The 21365-nt window shown below is 35.1% G+C and overlaps 1 protein-coding gene across 1 annotated transcript in view; it reads left to right on the top strand.

Moving 5' to 3' along the window:
* ITGB8 (integrin subunit beta 8) overlaps window positions 1-5822 on the top strand; it is an 85902-nt gene extending 80080 nt beyond the window's left edge. The window contains exons 13-14 of the mRNA XM_045495044.1: window positions 768-931; window positions 1028-5822. Of these exons, the coding sequence (XP_045351000.1) occupies window positions 768-931; window positions 1028-1150 (287 nt within the window). The 3' untranslated portion in view covers window positions 1151-5822. The remainder of the gene's footprint in view (window positions 1-767; window positions 932-1027) is intronic.
* Window positions 5823-21365: the final 15543 nt, after the last annotated feature.

Raw genomic sequence — 21365 nt, forward strand, 5'->3', positions numbered from 1 at the left:
GACTTTCCAACTAGAGTTTGCCAAAGTTCTGGTACTAAAACAGAGACCTAGTATGTTCCTCCTCTTAATGCAGCATTTCCTTCGCCAGCTAGTCATTATTTGCTCTTGAAAAAAATACACAGTGAATTTTTAGAAGCAAAATATGACAGATTTGGTTAATGGACAAGTAAAAACCAAATTAATAAAAATTGAGGAAAGAGATTTGCATATTGTCCCGAGTTGGACACTCCTACTCCCTGGAGAAGCTACTTGTAATAATAATGGAAATTTACACTACAGTTTCAAAGGAAATAGCTATTCATCTATTAGAGTAGTACTGCTTTTAGCTTCTGCATTGTTTACTTTACTTTCCATTACTGATGTGCAACAAATGAAGAGCAAGCATAACCAGAGAAACATATGCTAATACACAGAGCTGTTAAATAATTTTTAAATCCTGTTTCCCACTTAGTGACCAACAGTACACACCACAAAAACTGTCTCTTCTCTGCCACAGGTAAAATTTTATTTGTTTAAGGGATTTGGACACATTCCAGTTAATACAATTAAAGAATGTCTCTTGGAAACATTTTAATAATAAATGTGTAATAAAGAAATTATGGAGTTTATTTTTGAATCAATAGTAATGGCATTCTCCTGTTTTAAAAATGCAGGTTTGAAAATATCTCTGGTCCTATTAATTGAGATGGAGAACATTGTTTGCTTGTTAGAATCCTTTGATTTACTCATTCTAGTTTTAATCCATTTATTTGTTTGCTTCATTACAGAATGTTTCTCTAGCCCAAGCTATTTAAGAATATTTTTCATCATCTTCATAGTTACATTCTTGATTGGGTTGCTTAAAGTCCTTATCATTAGACAGGTGATACTACAATGGAACAGTAATAAAATTAAGTCCTCGGCAGATTACAGGGTGTCAGCCTCAAAAAAGGTCAGTGGATTCTGAAAAAGAATTACTATCAGTATGTCATTATCCACTTCCAATATTTAGGCTGTTAATTAACGATAGTATTTTTTCTCCATCAAGGACAAGTTGATCCTGCAAAGCGTTTGCACAAGAACAGTAACCTACCGACGTGAGAAACCTGAAGAAATAAAAATGGATATCAGCAAATTAAATGCTCATGAAACTTTCAGGTGCAACTTCTAAAGAGATAAAAAGTACTTTATGGGAAACTGGATTTTTAATAATTGCTCCTAGAAAATATACTGTTAGAAGTCACAGGAGGAGACAAACTGTTCTAGATCATGCTGGTTGCTGGTTGTCCACTTGAATGAAGACTGACAAGCATCCTCATCATCATGTGACTCACATCGCTGCTGAATTTTTCAGAGAAAAATGTGTCTTACTACTGTTTGAGACTAGTGTCATTGTAGCACTTTACTGTAATATATAACTTATTTAGATCAGCATAGAATGTAGATCATCTGAAGAGCACTGATTACACTTTACAGGTACCTGCCATTCCTGTGCTTCCCAGAGAGAGACAATGCTGTGAGATAGTTTGGGCACTGTGTCACTACAAGGGTACAGTAATCCCTCCACCGAACATGTGGATGAAAAAAATAACAGGCAGTTATAGTACTGTTGCCAAACACTTCTACAACTGGCAGTGACTAGACAAGAACATCTAGATGAATAAATGGTTAGTGTTTCACTCATTCAAGAGGTTAATAGATAAAACCTTAATCTTGAGGGAAACTTCTTTCGAAACTGTGTAGTGTTATGCATCTGTTTATGTTTTCTGCTTTTTACAAGATACTAATCCCAACATTCTCTCCTCTTTGCCTTCATGTTTTTTCTTTCTTACAGGATAAGTTTATATTATGTCACAGATGACTGGATTAAATAAGTGCTAAGTTACTACTGCCATAAAAACCTAATAATACAATGTCACTTTATTAGAATACTGATGTTTTAAAAGCTGAATGTTTAATAAGGGACACTGTAAAGTCACATCAAAATCGGAACAGCTTCGTTGTGTGCAGACGTGGAGTCTTACATCTTCTTACCTGATAAACTGGATGTTCCACCATTTCATTTGTCTAATCATCAGGTTGAAGTTCACAAGGTATTTAGAAACTCTGCCTCAAGCAAAGTACCACATTTTTTAGTGCGCTCTCTCAGATATTAAATCCAAGTAGATATAAGCATTTTTCAAATTAAAAGCTATAGTAAGCTCTATTCTTTTTTGCATTTCAGTACAGCCTAAGAGATTCTGTCCCTGAATCACCTCAACCCTACTCACCAGAATTTTAAAGGTATACAGTGGGAGGAGGATAGACAATAGCTTAGAAGTAAGCTAATTCATCCTCTTAGTTAGTCAGGGAACTGAGGCTCACAAAGTTTAAATGATTTCTTAAAAACACCCAAGTGATTAAGTGGCAGCATTTGAAGAGAAATTCTATCTTCGGATTGCCAGGCTAGTGTTCGTTGCACAATATCATGCTACCTCTTGAATCTTTAAAATATTTGATTGGCAAGTATTTTTAAATGTGATTTACTGAAGTCTTAAGTATATGAGCATGAGAAAATTTCAAAGGAAAGCAGAAAAGAGTAATTCAAACTGAATTCCACGACTGGCTTGTAATCTTTCTTGCTAATCAGCTTCTAAGAGAATTCAGCATGGCCTAAGTACAGGGAAGTCCATTCAAACGACAGCCTGTGAGTTGTGTAGTGCTCAGCCTGAGAGCTTGATATAGAGGCCATCAGCTTTTGTCTTCCCCAGTGGAAACTTCTTCACAATTACCATATCCCTACGGACTTATTTGGTCTGATTTTATTGGCTAGAAGTCCAATAGTCCTGTGTGTAGTACAGAGCTTTGCCTATGAGAACAAAGGAATTTATTTAAAATGCTTTCTTATAATTAACTTCCCAAATTTGCTGTCTTCAAGCACTGGAAGAAATGCCAGGATATTTGCATTTTAATGAGACTAACTCCCACCCCTTATTTTACCACAAAGAGGATTTAAAAACATATAAGTGTTCTGGAGCAAACACAGCAGTCCCATTAAATGTCCCCTCCAGCCACGCAATTATGATGCTAAGTTGAACTGTATTTCCTTCCCCAAATGAAATTGGGGACATTGACATAATTCAGTACTGTGACTCACTTGTGTAAGATATCTTTGATCACCAAGGATAACATAAAAACCGTATTTTGCAGCCTGCCTGTCACACATAGCATCCATTTTAAAAAGAAAAAATATGGATACACTATAGCTCCGCAAAAGGAAAAAGTGGAAATTATCCATTTATTAAAATGCCAACAATTTTAAAAATTAACATTATAATGTTCATACTAATCTCCATGTAGAATGAGTTATCCAAAGGAGCATAATAAAATGAAACCCTTAAAAACCGAGGGCTTCTGTTTTTATGCTGTCACTAGTTTGCACTAATATAATGGACCAACGCTGTTATAGGAAAAGACAGACTTTCTCATAGGCAGTTCAAGGCTTGATGATGATTGTAGTTATGCTTGTGATGTCTTGTGCTTTCTTTTTTTACTTAAAGACCTAATTCTTAAAGATTTTAGAGCTTATATTTTACTTGAATAATGGATATTTTCCTATAAAATGGCTTTGAGAAGAGAATTAATATTTGACTAGTTAGAATTAATTAAAAGGTAAGGGAAAACAGGGTATGCTTAGATTAAATAATTTATGTAAATAGAGCCTATTTTCAACTAATACGACCATAGGAGCCTTTTGAGATTCATGATATTAAACAAGTAATGAAATTTTAAATAATTAACAAAGAACTTGAACACTTTTGGTACGACAGCATTTTTGTGCCCTAAAGTATGTAATGATTTAGACATGTGCCATATATACACTACAATATAACTGTATGCATTTTGTTTCTCTGGGGACATCTTTACACCACAGTGTACATGGATTTCTAAACATTTGAAACCTTTTTTTGAAACTTGTTAATATGTATGAAGTCATAGACATTCTCTGAAAGACTCAAAAATTCACCAAAAATCTGATTATGTACTGAATGTTCAATACAGCTTTGATTTATAAGGATAAAAAGGAAATCTAAGGTTATCAGAATAGATTTATTTGGAGGCAAATTTTTCAAAACTCAAAATTAGTGGGTGAAAAAGATGCAAAACTTCACAAAAGAATAAATTCCAAATTAAAAAAAAAAACATATACTTAATTCCACTAACGATATTCTTGTGTATGACAATAGGTATCCATGAGACACTGAAATATGATCATGATGAACTATGAAAATTTTTCTCCATAGAATTATATTCCTTCTGGTACCTGGTATAGTTAAGTTATACTCAATGACTTTTCCTTCCTTTCCTTACTCCTAGTTTTCCTACTCACTTTTCCTAAGAGCTTGCCTAAAACTCCAAGCTCAATAAGGCTAATCATGAAAAATAACTGAATGTAATGATATAATGAAGTTCTTCATTTCCAAAAATCTCTTAATGATTTCAAAATTCATTATGCACCTGAGCCAACACACACCCATTAAAATTAAGAATTTAAAATTTTCACAACCATTTGAGCTTCTTTCAGGTCTAAAGGATTTGAGATCTAGATCTTTTAATATAAGTATCAAGTGAAATATAGCTAGTTGGGAGTTCAATCATGTGCACATTGTATTCTGTTTTATATACTCTTAACATTTAACTTATGATGATCCTTATTTATATTGACCTTATGAACTCCAATTCATGCAATGTAAACTGAGATATATTTTCAGAGAAATATAGAACTAGCATTCTTTCAGATAATTTCCTTTTTCTTTTATAATTACTCTATGGCAATTTTTTTATGGGTAACTGATTATACATATTCGTATTTCATTGATTCTAAGATTTCTACTTTTTCAATTCGCATCTCTAAAATTGTGATTATATTTTACAATCATTGGCATCTTAGATGCAGTGTTTAAAGTTGTTCTTATATAACATTACACTAATTCATCTTTAAATGTTCATGGGGATAGGGACATTCCTTTCCTTATAAATATTTCAGAACCAATTTATGGTAACATGTGAAGCCAATTTTCAGTACAACTGAATCACATACAACTCATCATGGAGTCTATCTGATTATGAGCTCAAATCCTGCAAACCTTTAGGTTGTAAAAGCTCTTTCATCTTCCTATTTATACTTTATGCTACTGGCTACGATTTCAGCATACCTACCTTAACTAATAAGAATGGGTGGGTTTCTCCCAATTTTGCTAACAAATTTTTAATCTCTCTATGCCTTTCTAAAGAATACTTTCATATGATCATCTCAGTTTTAAACAGAATTAACTGGAAAATATGTGAAACCATTGTAATTAGATTTTGTAGTATCTTGTCTGATGTCAATAACAAAAGAAAAATATGATACAACCAATCAGTACTGTAGGAAAAAAACAAACAAACAACTGTCCTCTCAAGTCCTCCTACAATTTTATTCTTTCTCATTTCTCTTTGGTTTGATTTTTTCTTTTGGTTTGATTTTTTCTTTGGCTCTGATAAATTTACCTTCAAGCCCATGTAATGACTGTCATTAAAATGCATATTTAAGTTATTTGAATTATGTAAAACAATTGTTCAGCTATCTGGGCAGCTGTTAATGAAACACCTGAGAGTAATAACACTACTCTTTTATCTACCTGCATACTTTCCTGCATAAAATCTATCTTCATAAGCTAACTCTATTATTCAGATTTCCAACCTCTATGGCCTACTTCAGTTAAAATTATTTAACCCAACAATAAAAAAAAAAAAACCCTGCAGTTATCAAGGATGGAAAATGTGTGATTTGTGTAAAGAACATTTACTAACTTTACACTATACCACAGATAAATGTGATTTTGATAAGAATTCTCCACAATAACAAAATTTATGGTACATAAATTTTATTAAGAATATTGAATATGAAATATTGTAATTCTAAATTGTAAGAAAATATAAATTTGCACATAATATAGAAATTCATTTTATGTATATTTAATACAACTTTAAAAACTATTTTACATTTACCAGCTACTTCATTAAAGTTTTTTAAAACCTCTGCAAAAATAAAATTTAGAAATGTTTTTAAATTATCAGTAATAAAACCTTATTTGTCTCATTTAACAAATCCCACCTTTGTAAAAAAAATAATATAGAGTGTATTTTTAAATTAAAATATTTGAATATAAAATAGCTCTTAAGAAAAACAAATTCTCATTAAACAAATTTCTTATTATTTCTGGCTTTAAATTATACATGAAGTTAAATTGCCTTAAATGACACAGAAAATTGGGAAATATGATAATTTCACAAAATATACTATGAAACTGTTCATGTAATTCTAATTGACTACTAACTTCTGTTTTATGTATTTATTAAAGAGCTGACACTGTAGTTTGTTGTGAGATGTTTATTTTTCTAACAGAGCTTATAACAGTTATGACAAGGCATTTAATTAATGCATCATTCTGTTTAATATAGATATTAATCAATGTGAAATTTTATGTTTTAAAATAAAAATGTAAAGATCTAAGAATGCACAAAATGCTTCTTTGTTTACCATTGTGTGTTACATGACCCTTGGAGCTGCCAGACAATAGCATTCTCACATGAGGAAATGTAGTAACATCCATACATTGTCATTGGTAGAGGACATTACATAATTCCAAAAAGCTACTTGAAGAAAGTTGTAAAGCCGATGATACTGAAAGATGCAGGGCCATCCAAATTTCTCTATTCCCTTTTGATAGCTGCTCAACCAACAGTGGAAGTAGAAAGAATATCCAAATTACAAAGAACTGAAAAATTAGCTAAAAGATAAATCAGGCTTTCTTTACTAGCCAGAGACTTCTACCATCACCTTGATACAAATGTAACATGTTCATAAATTTCAGTCACACATTCTGGAGAGCCATATTTAACAACTGAAATTTATGGAATACCCTTGTGTGTTTGTGATTGTGATTGTTGTGTTGTGATCTGAGGGCCGAGAGTAAAGCACATGAGGGGACAAGTTAAAAGTTAAATAAGACATGTAGACAGATTGCCTGTCATTAGGAATTTTAATAGTTTGAAGGAAAATGTATATGTAGCACATCTATAAGTAGAAGTTGCACTAGAAAGATCAGATGGAAGCTATAAGTAGGTCCCACAAGGACTTTATTTTTGAGGATACATCCCAGTTGGGTTTGGGACTAGTCTTTCAGTCTCAGAATCATGATTTTGTTATGAGTGCCATTTGGCCCCATTTTTTCCCTTCTATCTTCGATAATAGGACCTGAGTTTCAGTAGAGCACACAGCTAAGACTGAACTACCTAGACTCCTTTGCATCTAAACGTGTTACAGGACTAAATGATGCCAGTGAAACGTGCAACTCTGGATCTCACTTCCTCTTTCCCTCTTTTTGTTGTCTGGATCTCACTTCCTCTTTCCCTCTTTTTGTTATCTGAAACAACTGGAGCAGCTGTCTTGGCAAAGGAAGCCCTATACTTAAATTGTCAGAGCGGCCCCTTCAATCATCTGCTCACCTCAAGACTGACACCTGGTGGGGAAACAATCTTTATAGCTAAACCACTGTATTTGATGTTCTAGCAGATAATCTGCACTCTAACAATGTATGCTTTATATAATTGTTTCACTGATTATTCAGCAATACTAATACCACTTCCCTCAATTTTTCAAATAAGAAAAACAAGGCACAGAGATATTAAGGACTTTGTATACATACACACAGCCAGCAAGTTACCAAGGCAGAATTCATACCCAGATCTGTTTTACGCTCCATAAGTGACTGATCGTGTTTTGTGAGGATAGATTTTACTAGTTTAATTAGCTTTACTAATTTATTTCTCCATACCACTCCCAAATGTGCAATAAATTAAGTTGGAGAGTTAATGTATGTGCAAAAGTACTACACAGGAAGGAGTGAATAGGCTTTAAAAACGAAAAAAAAATTTTGGTAATGTACTCAGATGCTGGAGCTAAACTGGAGCGGGTCTATAGAAGAGAGCATTTGGCCTAGACTTTGAAGAAAAGATGAGTGTTGACATGCAGAAAGGCAATGTCACGGAGAGTTAGGGGAATGGTAAAGCAGACAAGACTGGGAATTCCATGCAATACCACTGAAATCTTGTTGAGATACAACATTAGATAATGAAAGGCAGTAGCCTACAGGTGCTAAGTTATGGAGAACTTGATTCCCAGGGTTAGAAGTTTGAATTTGGGGTAGGGAAAAGCAAGCTCTAAAGCTTTAGAAGAGTGATGTTGTTGGAATTATATATAGCTTGGCATATACTTATATAAAACAAATATATTTTTTAAATTAAGCATTAATTTCATATCATTTAATACTAAATGTCAATATTCAATTCTATTAATGTTGAATCACTATGTTGTACACCTGAAACTAATGTAACGTGTCAACTATACTCAATTAAAAGTTTCTTTTTAAGTATTATTATTAATGGTATTAAATGCTTTTTATACCAAATTTAAATATTATTTAGTACTAATATAAAAAATTGGAAGTATACAAAATCAGGAAAAAAATATTAATTCTAACTTCCTAACATCAATCACTTTCACATCTAAGCATATTTTCATTTTATTTTTCTCTGTACTTTTATCACTTCTATTGTGCAGATAATGCATATTTATTATAAAACATCCAAAAACACCTAGACACTACAACTTAAATAAATATTTCCCTGGTCTGACCACCCAGCATTAAACATTGCCATATATTTTCCAGACAGATATACCTGTTTGTACCTAAGACAGAAATATGCTACGAATAGTCTAGTATAAAAATACTTTTGTTCAAAGCATTTCAAGTATTTTTCCATGTCAATATTTCAACAATCATTTTAATAAGTGTATGTTATCCCATCCATAAATGTGCTACTATCTCTTATATTCACTGAGTAAAGAATGAGCAGGATATAATACCAAGTATAAAATCTTAGTTAAAAACTTCAGTATTCAACAAGAGGAGACTGGTTAAATAAGTTGATTTTGAATGGGTGAGATCTGCATATTTATAATGGCAGAGAAGAAGGAACCAATGTAGAGAGAAATGTTTATGTTGGGAAGGTTTGAATTGGTCTAGGGTATAATAGGGAAGCATTTCAAACTGTGACAAAGAGGAGTCAGTGAAACGAGCTTAAAAATTTTTTAAGAAGTAAAAATCTAGAGAAAAGTACAAAGGGAGTTGAATATGAGCTACTATTGCAAAGAATATTTGAGAGAATTTGGAGACTGGCTAGATAATCAGTGATAAGAAAAGAAGTTAGTCGAAGAGAATTCCAATGCCAACTCTGAAAGTCACTACAGACTTCTATCCAAATTGGATAAACCTTCCAATCTGGTCTCACAAACCACATTGTTCTTGCCAATTCATGACTTTTAGACTAAATTCTAACTTCATCAAAATATTTGGCTAGACAAAACTAAAGCTGTGAATATTTAAACCATATCAATGATCATGTTTTCAAAATCATCAAAATAGGCCTAACTGCAAGATAGACAGGATTTCCTTAAAGCAGTTGTTTGTATACGAAAAATTTGATCAGAATTAGAAGTAATGGTAGGCTGCACAAGAAAAATAAATGATACCTTGGCTTTCAACTTGGCAGTCCTTTAGCTCTTATTTGGACTGGTGCATTATTTAGTGCTTAGGACCTGGTACTGTTTAGACTTCTTCCAGTGAATTGCTTTAAGCTTCAAAAAAATCCTCAGACTATAGTAGTGAGAGGAAAACACTTACTTCCTTTATTGGGCTTTGTCATATTCTGTGCTGTTTTTTTCATTGTTATGACTACAAACTACACTCTCACCATCATTAAGGTCATGAAAGATCATTATCCACATAAGAAAACCTTAATTTGACATTAGCAACAATTATTTTTTATATTTCCCCCTATTAATTATAATCTACAAGTCCATGGTTCTCAATGGGCAGTCCCCAGACCAGCAGCATCAATGTCACATGAAAACTTACTAGAAACTCCAAATATTCTGAACCAGAAACTTGGAATGGGGCCCACTGATCTGTGTTTTAACCTACTCTCTAAGTAATTCTAATGTGTGCCAAAGTTTAAGAACCATTTCCATAAAGAGTGAAAACTAGCATCAACAGACCATAAGCTATGGCTTATGCTTACTAATCAGTACCTGATAATCAATATTCAGTACAGGCACTCAGTAAATAACTGCTGAGAGAGTCAGTGATGTTCTGTTTTCTCTGAGCTCCTGAGACATGTCCCTGAGAAAAACCTGTGCTCAAAATTTCCCTGTCATTTGTTATAGTTAAAATCAAAGTAATAAAATGATTGTCTTGCATGTTATTTTTAAAAATAAGGTTGACTTCAATTACTTTTTATAGGAAACCTAACATCTCCAGTGCATGTAGAGGCCCACATTAAATATTTTGATTATCTATAGCCAGTTCTCATTTTTCTGTCACTGAAAACCTCTCTGTTTTTTTCCAAAAACTAAATGTATTTATATTTGTGTGCATTGTAAACAGTGGAGGATCTCCATCATTACCCAAATTAACAGGGGAATTCCTAACATGGCCTTTGGAATTCCATCCTGGTCAGAAGACTCAATCAAATCTTCTCTTCACACCCTCATCCCCACCAAAGTATACAACATATCTCCTTCTTCTCTGTTTAGTGACACAAGTATCCAGGTCTATTTGTTGTATTCAGGAAATACAAGGAGGACGGCCACACCAAGGACAGCTAGGCACAGCATCCCTTCTATTCTATTCCCTGGTCATTGGAGTAGAAAATGCTTATGTTCCCTCTTACTTTGAGGAATCACATCTATTTACTCTTCTCTCAGGTCTAATTCACTTCTTTCTCCCTTGCCCTAGACCTAGTGTAGCAGGATTCTCACACAGAGAGTCATGACATCGAGGCTTTTCTTCTAGGAAGCAACTTAATTCGTGCAGCACTGCTCAATTGGGTTTGTACCCGAAAAACAGAGCCTGGAATGTCATGTGACATAGTTTTTTAAACACATTTTCTATTTCTTTGTTTCCCATATACGGTAACACACAAACATGCCATCTGATTAAGTGTCTCTTGTTACAAGGTTGTGAGGGATGTTGTCAAGTACATGTGTAGCCAAGTTGCCTTCAGTTTTTTATTTTGTTTTGTTTTTTCTCTCCTTAGGGAGGGAACCCTACCACACTAGGTTTATATTCTCTTGAAAAAAAGTAGATCTATGGACATGTATCCACATTTGTCTCTAGTCCACTAAATTTTGCACTTGTTTTGGTAGTATTTCTGCTTTTGTGTGGGCTTGAAAAAGGGGAAAACAATGCTTATATTGCCAATGAATAGCAAAATGGAAAAGAAATACATATGTGTGTGTATTTAACAGACAGACCCAAAATAAAAAAAAAATGGTACTGAAAATTGGTTCTGGGACTCTGGATCCTTTGAGCCATGGAAAATATAGAGAGGGCAGAGATGGTAGGGATAAAAAGATCGGTTAAAAAATTTTTTTTTTATAAATCTCTGCTTTGACTCTCTATTTCACCTCTCTCCAGGGATAGGGTGAAACATATTCCCTCTAACTGCCAGCCTAGTGGGACTTCAAGGGACCCACCAGAGGCTCTGAAATGTGTTCCTGCATCTGGGAGACAAAGAAGTCTGATGTCTGGCTCATGCCAGAAAAAAAGGCTCCATCAGGAACACCAGCATGGCTCAGTCGGTTCAGCATCCGACTCTTGATTTCAGGTCACATCATGATCTCATAGTTCCTGGGTTTGAGCCCCGCGTTGGGCTCTGCTCTGACAAAGCAGAGCCTGCTTGGGATTCTGTCTCTTCTCTCTCTGCCCTTCCCCCCTCTCCTGGTCTTTCAAAATAAATAAACATTTTAAAAATTAAAAAAAAAAGAGAGACTTCAAGATTGGTGCTGATAACATATAAGGCTATGCTCCGGGTCTTATCTTCTCCTAGGATGAATGGCCAGCACTAGGTATGTCTACCTATTTCTAACTGTCTATTCTTATTCTATAGGTTAGAATATAACTTGAAACAGAATAAGTAAGTGCCATTTTTCTTCCTTTCAAATATCAAAAAATAATCTCAGACTCTTCTCAAGAATGATTTTGGATATAATTTACAACTCCCTCTCCCTGACCACAGAATCTGAAAACTACAAATGACATGTATTGAAAATTTTTCCCCAAATACTGTTTATTATGTTTTTTAAAAGGAATTAGGTGTCTAAGATGGCAGCATAGAAAGATCCTGAACTTGTCTCCTCCCACAGACACACCAAATCTACAACTATAAATGGATCAATTTCCTCTGAAAAAAAAGATCTCAAAACTAGATGAACTGCTCTGTACAACAAAGAACAAAGGAACACACTGAGAGAGGTAGGCGAGGCAAACACACAGCCTTATTTAAAAAAAAACACCTACCCCTAATAGAGGGACACACAATAAAAAGGGATCTCACCTGAGAGGAACTTCTCTCAGAGGAGCAAGGGGTTGGTGCCCCACACTGGGGACCCCTACTCCTAGGATCTGCACCAGAGAGACAGCCCCAGGATATCTGGCTTAGAAAACCAATAGGGCTGATATCTGGAAGTCCCAAAGTGCTAAAGGAAACAGAATTCCCCCTCGTGGATGACTCACATTCAGTCTTGCTCATCCTGAGATGCAGTGAAAAAATAGCAGTTTGAAAAGCACTTAGACTATATGAGAAAGAGATTCACTTCCTGATTTGAGGGCATCAGCTAAAGGGGCTGTATCAGTTGAGACAGTCCCAGAAGGGGGAAACTCTGGTGGGTGCCATTGCTACATTCTCCACACAGCCTGCTAGCACAGATGGGTGAACTTGGATAGAGCACCCTCCTGCCACTTTGCTGGGATAGGTGAGACAAGCAATCATAATATTTGCTGAGGCCAGAGAGTGTGGGTGGTTGCAGCACTCCCCTATTCCTAACTAGGGCAGATCACAGAGTTCTTCTGCTCCCCAGCTAAAGTTTGCAGTGCAGCCAATTGCAACATTCTCCCTCCCCCCTGGCTGGGGCTGGCCAATATGAGAGCTCAGAGCATTCTCTTGCTCTCAGCCTAAAGCTGGTGCATGTAGAATCAAGGCACTTCCTGCTGCACTGCTTAATCCCACAGAAGGGTGTACTCAAGACATTATTCCCCTGCCTTTCAGAAGCCAGCAAGCTTGCCCACCCCCATCCCCCACTCTCCAGCTGCCTTGCAAAAGCCAGCAGGCACATGCAATCCACACAAGGGATATTCCTTGATTGCCTGGCCCTGGTGGCCAAGGGGGCTGGCATTCCAGAGCTCCATGGGACTGTAACAATTGGAAAGACAGTTCTTGGCAGGCCACCACACGCAGGGCACTGCACAGACAGCAGACTGAAACACAAGTCCAGTCTTCCTGTAAAAAAGGCCCATTTATTTAGCCTGGAGTTTCAGTCTGAGGGATAAGCCTCAGGATTTCCACACATCTAGATACTAAGGAGGCACTCACTCCCAAGGAACATAAACAGGGAAAAGCCATCTTTGCATACCCATTGACCTCCTTACAGCTCAAGGAGACTTCCCAGAAATAGCTTATACACAACTGTCACACAGAGGACACCTCCATATCTAGTTTGCAGACCAGTAGAGATTACAATTGTAGCCATACAGAATTGTATATGTGTGCATACTTTAAAACCTGCTGCTTAAGGGTCTGGCTTCCAATCAGCAGCAATGAAAATAGGTGCTAAATGAGATTCCTTCCTTTGGATCACTAACAAATCTTGGCACACCCTCAACAATGGGGACATATCAGGAATAAATCAGGTGGTTCAGACAAACACAAAGGTTCCAAAGACAACCAAGAGCTAGGGCAAGGTTAAAGAAGGATCATCACCTACACCAGGCCACTCTTTCAAGACTGAGAGAGGTAGCTCTTTCACCTAATACATAGAAACAAACACAGAGAATCAAATGAAGTGAGGAAGCGGATAAATATGTTCCAAATGAAAATAAGATAAATTCTCAGAAAAGGACCTTAATGATATGGAGATAAGTATTCTACCTGATAAAGAATTCAAAGTAATAGTCATAAATATGGTTACTAAACTCAGGAAAAGAATGGATGAACACAAGAGAACATTAACAAAGAAATAGCAAACATAAGTAGTAAACAGAAGTCACAAAGTTGAAGAATATCAACACTGAACTGAAAAATACACTAGAGAGAATCAACAGACTGGATGAAGTAAAAAAAAAAAAAAATGGATCAGTGAGCTGTAAGATAAAGTACTGGAATTCACCCAGACAAAGAAGAAAACAAAAAGAATTTTTTTAAGATAATTTAAGGGATATCTAGGCTATCAAGAGGAATAATAACATTCACATTATTGGGGTCCCAGAAGGAGAAGAGAGAGAGAAGAGGGGCAGAAAATTTATTTGAAGAAATAATGGCTGAAAACTTCCCCAACCTAGGAGGAAAAAAAGCAAATATCCAAGTCCAGGAATCCCAAAGAGTTTTAGATAATATGAACCCAAAAAGAGCTACATCAAGACATTATAATTAAAATATCAAAAGTTATGTTAATCTGGTTTGTTTCTTAAATTCCACGTATGAGTGAAATCATATGTTATTTGTCTTTGATGGACTTATTTTGCTTAGCATAATACTCTCCAACTCTATCCACACTGCAAAAATGTTTCATTCTTTTTTATTGTTGAGTAATATTCCATGTCTTCTTCACGCAGTCATCAGTTGATGGACATTTGGGCTCTTTCCATAATTTAGCCATTGTTGGTAATATTGTTATAAACATTGAGGTTCATGTATCTCTTCGAATCAGGACATTTGTATCCTTTTGCTAAATACCTAGTAGTGCAAATGCTGGATCATAGGCGAACCCAGGGGAAGGGTGGGGGGGGGGCAAAGGGGGGAGGAGAGGCAATGCAGGAAACACATTCTTAACTATAGAGAACTGAGGGTTACTGGATGGGAGATGGGCAGGGGGTTAGGTTAAACAAGTGATGGGTTTTAGGAAGGACATTTGTTATAATGAGCACTGGGTGTTGATGAGTCACCAAATTCTACCCCTAGAACTAATATTATATTGTATGCCAACTTATTTGAATTTAAATAACAATTTGGGGAAAAAAAAGAAAAAAAAACATGTCAAAAGTTAAAAAAAAGGTAAACAGAGAATCTGTTTTTATTTTGTATTTTTTAAATTTTTTTTTTTAAGAGAGGGAGAGAGTGTGCATGGGGGAGGAGGGACAGAAGGAGAAAGAGAGAGAATCATAAGCAGACTCCACACCGAGCATGGAGCCTGACATGGGGCTTGACACAGGATTCAATTTCAGGAACCATGAGATCATGACCTGAGTCAAAATCAAGTGTCAGATGCTTAACCAACTGAGCCACTCAGGCACCCTGCAAGAGAGAATCTTAAAAGCAACAAAAGAAAACAAAATTGCTATGTACAAGGGAAACTCAAAAAGGCTATTAGAATATTTCTCAGTAGAAACTTGGCAAGCCAGAAAAGAGTGGCATGTCATATTCAAAGTGCTAAAAAGAAAAAATTTCCAATCAAGAATACTCTACATGGTAAGGAGACCATTCAGGTTTGAAGGAGAGATAGAGTTACCAGATAAGCAAGAGCTAAAGGTATTCACCACTACTAAACTGGCCATACAATAAATATTACAGGGACCTCTTTAACCTGAAAAGAAATGGCATTATTAGTAACAAGAAAATACACAAAGGTAAAAATCTCACTGGAAAAGGTAAATATTTGGTAAAAGCGTGGATTAATCCCTTATAAAGCTTCTAAGAACACTAAAAGTCAAAAGTAGTACAAATTAACTAAAAATATAGTAATTAGCTAATGGATACATAAAATAGACAAATGTGAAAAGTGACATCAAAAACATAGAATGTGGTGGGTAGAGTAAAAATGTAGAGTTTAGGAAAGTGTTCAAATTTAAGTTGTTATCAATTTAAAATATACTGTTATATTCACAGGATGATACATGTGAACTGCATGATAAGCACAGGGCAAAAAATGATGGTAAATACAGAAAAGAAAATAAGCAATCTAAACATAATACTAAAGAAAGTCACCAAATCAGAAAGGAAGAGAGAAAAGAAAAGAAAAAAAAGGAATAGAGAGGAACTACAAAAGCCGCCAGAAAACAATTAACAACATGGCAGTAAATACACACTTATCAATCATTACTTTAAATATAGGGGCGCCTGGGTGGCGCAGTCGGTTAAGCGTCCGACTTCAGCCAGGTCACGATCTCGCGGTCCGTGAGTTCGAGCATAAATATAAATGTGCTAAATTCTCTCATCAAAAGACATAGAGTGGCTAAATAGATTAAAAACCAAAACCAAAACCAAACACACAAACAAAAACCAAGACACACATATAAACTGACTATAAGAGACTCATTTTATAAGTAAAGACACACACACACACACACACACGCACACACTGAAGGTGAAGGGATGGAAAAACATATTCCATGCAAATTAAAATGAAAAGAAACCTGGTATATTTATATTCAGACAAAATAGACTTTAAAACAAGGAATGTAATAAAAGACAAAGGGAGCACTACATAATGATAACATAGGAACATCAAAATTTATAAAGTAAATATTAACAGATCTAAAGGGAGAAATTAACAACAGTACAATAGTCGGAGATTTTAACACCCCACTTAACATCTACAGATAGATCATCCAGACAGAAAATCAATAAGGAAACACTGACCTTAAGCAACATATTAGACCAAATAGACTTACAGATATATACAGAATATTTTATACAAAAGCAGCAAAATAAACATGCTTCTCAAGGAGCATATGGAACATCGTCCAAGACAGATCACATGTTCGACCACAAAAGAAATTTCAGTAAGTTCAAGAAAACTGAAATCATATCAAACATCTTTTCCAACCATAATAATCTAAAACTGAAAATCAATTCTAAGTATAAAACTGTAAAAACTACAAATATGTGGAGATTAAAAAATATGTTACTGAAAACTATTGGGTTATAAAGGAAGCTAAAAAAAAAAAACCTAGAGACAAATGAAAACAGAAATATGGCCTACCAAAATCTATGGGATACAGCAAAAGCAATTATAAGAGGGAAGCTCACAGTAATGCAGGCCTACCTCAAGAAACAAGAGAAATCTCAAATAAACTTTACACATAAATGACTAGAAAAAGAACAAACAAAACACAAGGTTAGAAGGAAAAATTAAAAGGTGAAAGCAAAACTAAATGAAATAGAGAGTAGAATAACAGTAGAAAAGATCAATTAAACTAAGAGTTGGTTCTTTGAAAGACAAACAAAACTGACAAACCTTCAGCCAGACCCACCAAAAAAAGAAAAAGAGAGAGAGAGAGAGCTCAAATAAATAAAATTAGAAATGAAAGATAACAGTTATAACTGATACCATATTAATATAAAGGATCAAATAAGACTACTATGAAAAATTATATTGCCAGTGAACTGAACCACTAGAAAAAAGTGGATACATTCATAGAAATTTAAAATACTCTAAGGCTGAATCATGAAGGGAAAAAAAACATGATTACAAGAATTACTAACAAGGAGATTGAGTCGGTAATCAAAACCCTCCCAACAAACAAAAGTCCAGGACCAGACACCTTCATTGGTGTTCTGCCAAATATTCAAAGAAGACTTAATACCGATCCTTATCAAACTCTTCCAAAATGCTCAAGAAAAAAAAAGCTTCCAAACTTACTTTATAAAGTCAACTTGGCCTTGATACTGAAACCAGACAAGGACATCACAGAAAAAGAAAATTATAGGCCAAAATCCCTGATGAACATAGATGCAGAAATTCACAACAAAATGTTAGCAAAAAGAATTTAAAAATACATTTTAAAATAATACCATAATGAAGTAGGATTTATTCTGGGGATGCAAGGATGGTTCAACATGTCTAAATGAATCAACATGACATACTACATTTTAAAAAGACCAAAGCAACAAAGACTAGAAAGTACCAGAGAACATCACCAGAAACACCAACTCCATAGGTAATACAATGGCACTAAATTCATATCTTACAAAAATCACTCTGAATGGAAATGGACTAAAAGCTCCAATCAAAAGACAAAAGGTATCAGAATGGTTAAAAAAAAAGATCCATCTATATGCTGACTACAAGAGACTCACTTTAGACCTAAAGACACATTCAGATTGAAAGTGAAGGGATAGAGGGGTGCCTGGGTGGCTCAGTCTGTTGAGCATCTGACTTCGGCTCAAGTCATGATCTCACAGTCCGTGAGTTTGAGCCCCGCGTCAGGCTCTGCGCTGACAGCTCAGAGCTTGGAGCCTGTTTCAGATTCTGTGTCTTCCTCTTTCTCTCTCCTCCCCCGCTCATGCTCTGTCTCTCTCTTCTCAAAAATAAATAAACGTTAAAAAAAATTTTTTTAAAGAAAGTGAGGGGATGGAGAACCATCTATCGTGCTAATGGATGTCAAAAGAAAGCTAGATATAAGATACAAGATAGCCATACTTATATCAGACAAACTAGATTTTATTTATTTTTTTTTTTTTAATTTTTTTTTTCAACGTTTATTTATTTTTGGGACAGAGAGAGACAGAGCATGAACGGGGGAGGGGCAGAGAGAGAGGGAGACACAGAATCGGAAACAGGCTCCAGGCTCTGAGCCATCAGCCCAGAGCCCGACGTGGGGCTCGAACTCACGGACCGCGAGATCATGACCTGGCTGAAGTCGGACGCTTAACCGACTGCGCCACCCAGGCGCCCCCAGACAAACTAGATTTTAAAACAAAGATTATAATAAGAGATAAAGAAGGACATTATATCATAGTTCAGGGGTCTATCTGTCAAGAAGATCTAACAGTTGTAAATATTTATGCTCCCAACTTGTGAGAACCCAAATATATAAATCAATTAATAACAAACATAAACTCACTGATAATAATACAATAATAGTAGAGGACTTTAACACCCCACTTAGGGCAACAGACAGATCATCTAAGCAGAAAATCAACAGGGAAACAAAAACAAAGGATATGGCTTTGAATGACACACTGGACTGGGTGGACTTAACACATATATTCAGAACATTTCATCCTAAAGCAGCAGAATACACATTATTCTCAAGTGCACATGTAACATTCTCCAGAACAGATCACATACTGAGTCACAAACCAGCCCTCAACAAAGTACAAAAAGATCAAGAACATACCATACATATTTTCTGACCACAACCCTATGAAACTTGAAGTCAGCCACAAGAAAAATTTGGAAAGCCCTGAAATACGTGGATGTTAAAGAACATCCTACTAAATAATGAATGGGTTAACCAGGAAATTAAAGAAGAAATAAAAGAAAATAATGGAAGCCAATGAAAATGAAAACACAACAGTCCAAACACTTTGGGATGAAGCAAAGGCAATCCTAAGAGGGAAGTATATTGCAATTCAGACCTATCTCAAGAATCAAGAAAGGTCCCAAATATGCAATCTAATCTTGCTCCTAAAAATGAAAGATAAAAATGATATGGTCATCTCAATAAATGTAGAAAAATCATTTGACAAAATTCAACATTCAATTATGATAAAAACTCTCAACAAAGTGGTTATAAAAAGAACGTAGCTCAACCTAATAAAAGCCACATATAACAAACCCACAGAAAATCATACTCAGCAGAGAAAACCTTCAAGCTTTTTCTCTAAGATTAGGAACAAGGCAAGGATGCCCACTAGTCCCAGTTTTATTCAACACAGTATTGGAAGTCCTAGCCACAGCCATTAGGTAAGAAAAAGAAATAAAAGACATACAAAGCAAAAAGAAAGTAAAAATGTCACTACTTGCAAATGATGTGATAAAACCCTCAATACTACACACACACACACACACACACACACACACACACAATCTGTTAGAATAAGTGAATTCAGTAAAGTTACAGGATATAAAATTAATACACAGATATCTGTGGCATTTCTATACATTAATAATTGACTATCAGAAAGATAAATCAAGAAAACAATCTCATATACATTCACATCAAAAAGATTAATATGGGAATGCAAACTGGTGCAGCCATTCTGGAAAACAGTATGGAGGTTCCTCAAAAAACTAAATATAGAACTACCCTACGACCCAGCAATTGCACTACTAGGCACTTATCCAAGGGATACAGGTGTGCTGTTTCGAAGGGACACATGCACCCCCATGTTTATAGCAGCACTATCAACAATGGCCAAAGTGTGGAAAGAGCCCAAATGTCCATCAATAGATGAATGGATAAAGATGTGGTGTATATATATACAATGGAGTATTACTTGGCAATCAAAAAGAATGAAATCTTGCCATTTGCAACTACGTGGATGGAACTGGAGGATATTATGCTAAGTAAAATTAGTCAGAGAAAGACAAAAATCATATGACTTCACTCATATGAGGACTTTAAGAAACAAAACGAACATAAGGGAAGGGAAACAAAAATAATATAAAAACAGGGAGGGGGACAAAACAGAAGAGACTCATAAAAATGGAGAATAAACTGAGGGTTATGGGAGGGGTTATGGGAGGGGGATGGGCTAAATGGGTAAGGGGCACTAAGGAATCTACTCCTGAAATCATTGTTGCACCATATGCTAACTAATCTGGATGTAAATTAAAAAAAGAAGTATATACATTGGATGCATGAAAAAAAATTCCCATCTCAAGAAAGCACTCAATGATTCATTCAAATTAACAGACATTTTATTAAACTTTATGAATTTGTATTTTAACATAGGACAACATCTAATTTGCTGACACCAATAAATAAAATTCAAATTAGGCAAAATTGGAGTAGATAAATTTGGGGGAAATTTAAACTTACCATTGAGCTTCAAAATCACCCAATAAATGACTACTTAATCTAAAAAAAAGAGTAAAATAACTAGGAATTAATTTAACCAAAAACATGAAAAACCTGTACATTGAAAACTATGAGATGTTGATGAATGAAATTGAAGAAGACAAAAATAGAAAGATAGTCCATGCTGATGGAATGGAAAAACATACATTGTCTACACTATTGAAAGCAATTTACAGATTCAATGCAATCTATATCAAACTTCCAATGACATTTTTCACAGAACTAAAACAAATAATTCTAAAATTTGTATGGAACCACATAAGACCCTGGAAAGGCAAAACAATCTTGAGAAAGAGGAATGAACCTGGAGGCAACATACTCCCTGGTTTCAAACTATACTACAAAGCTATTGTATGTTATTAACACAGAAACAGACACATGGATAAATGGAACAGAACAAAGAGCCCAGAAATAAACCCATGGATACATGGTCAATTAATT

This window comes from Leopardus geoffroyi, chromosome A2, assembly GCF_018350155.1.
Source record: "Leopardus geoffroyi isolate Oge1 chromosome A2, O.geoffroyi_Oge1_pat1.0, whole genome shotgun sequence".
Classification (NCBI taxonomy): domain Eukaryota; kingdom Metazoa; phylum Chordata; class Mammalia; order Carnivora; family Felidae; genus Leopardus; species Leopardus geoffroyi.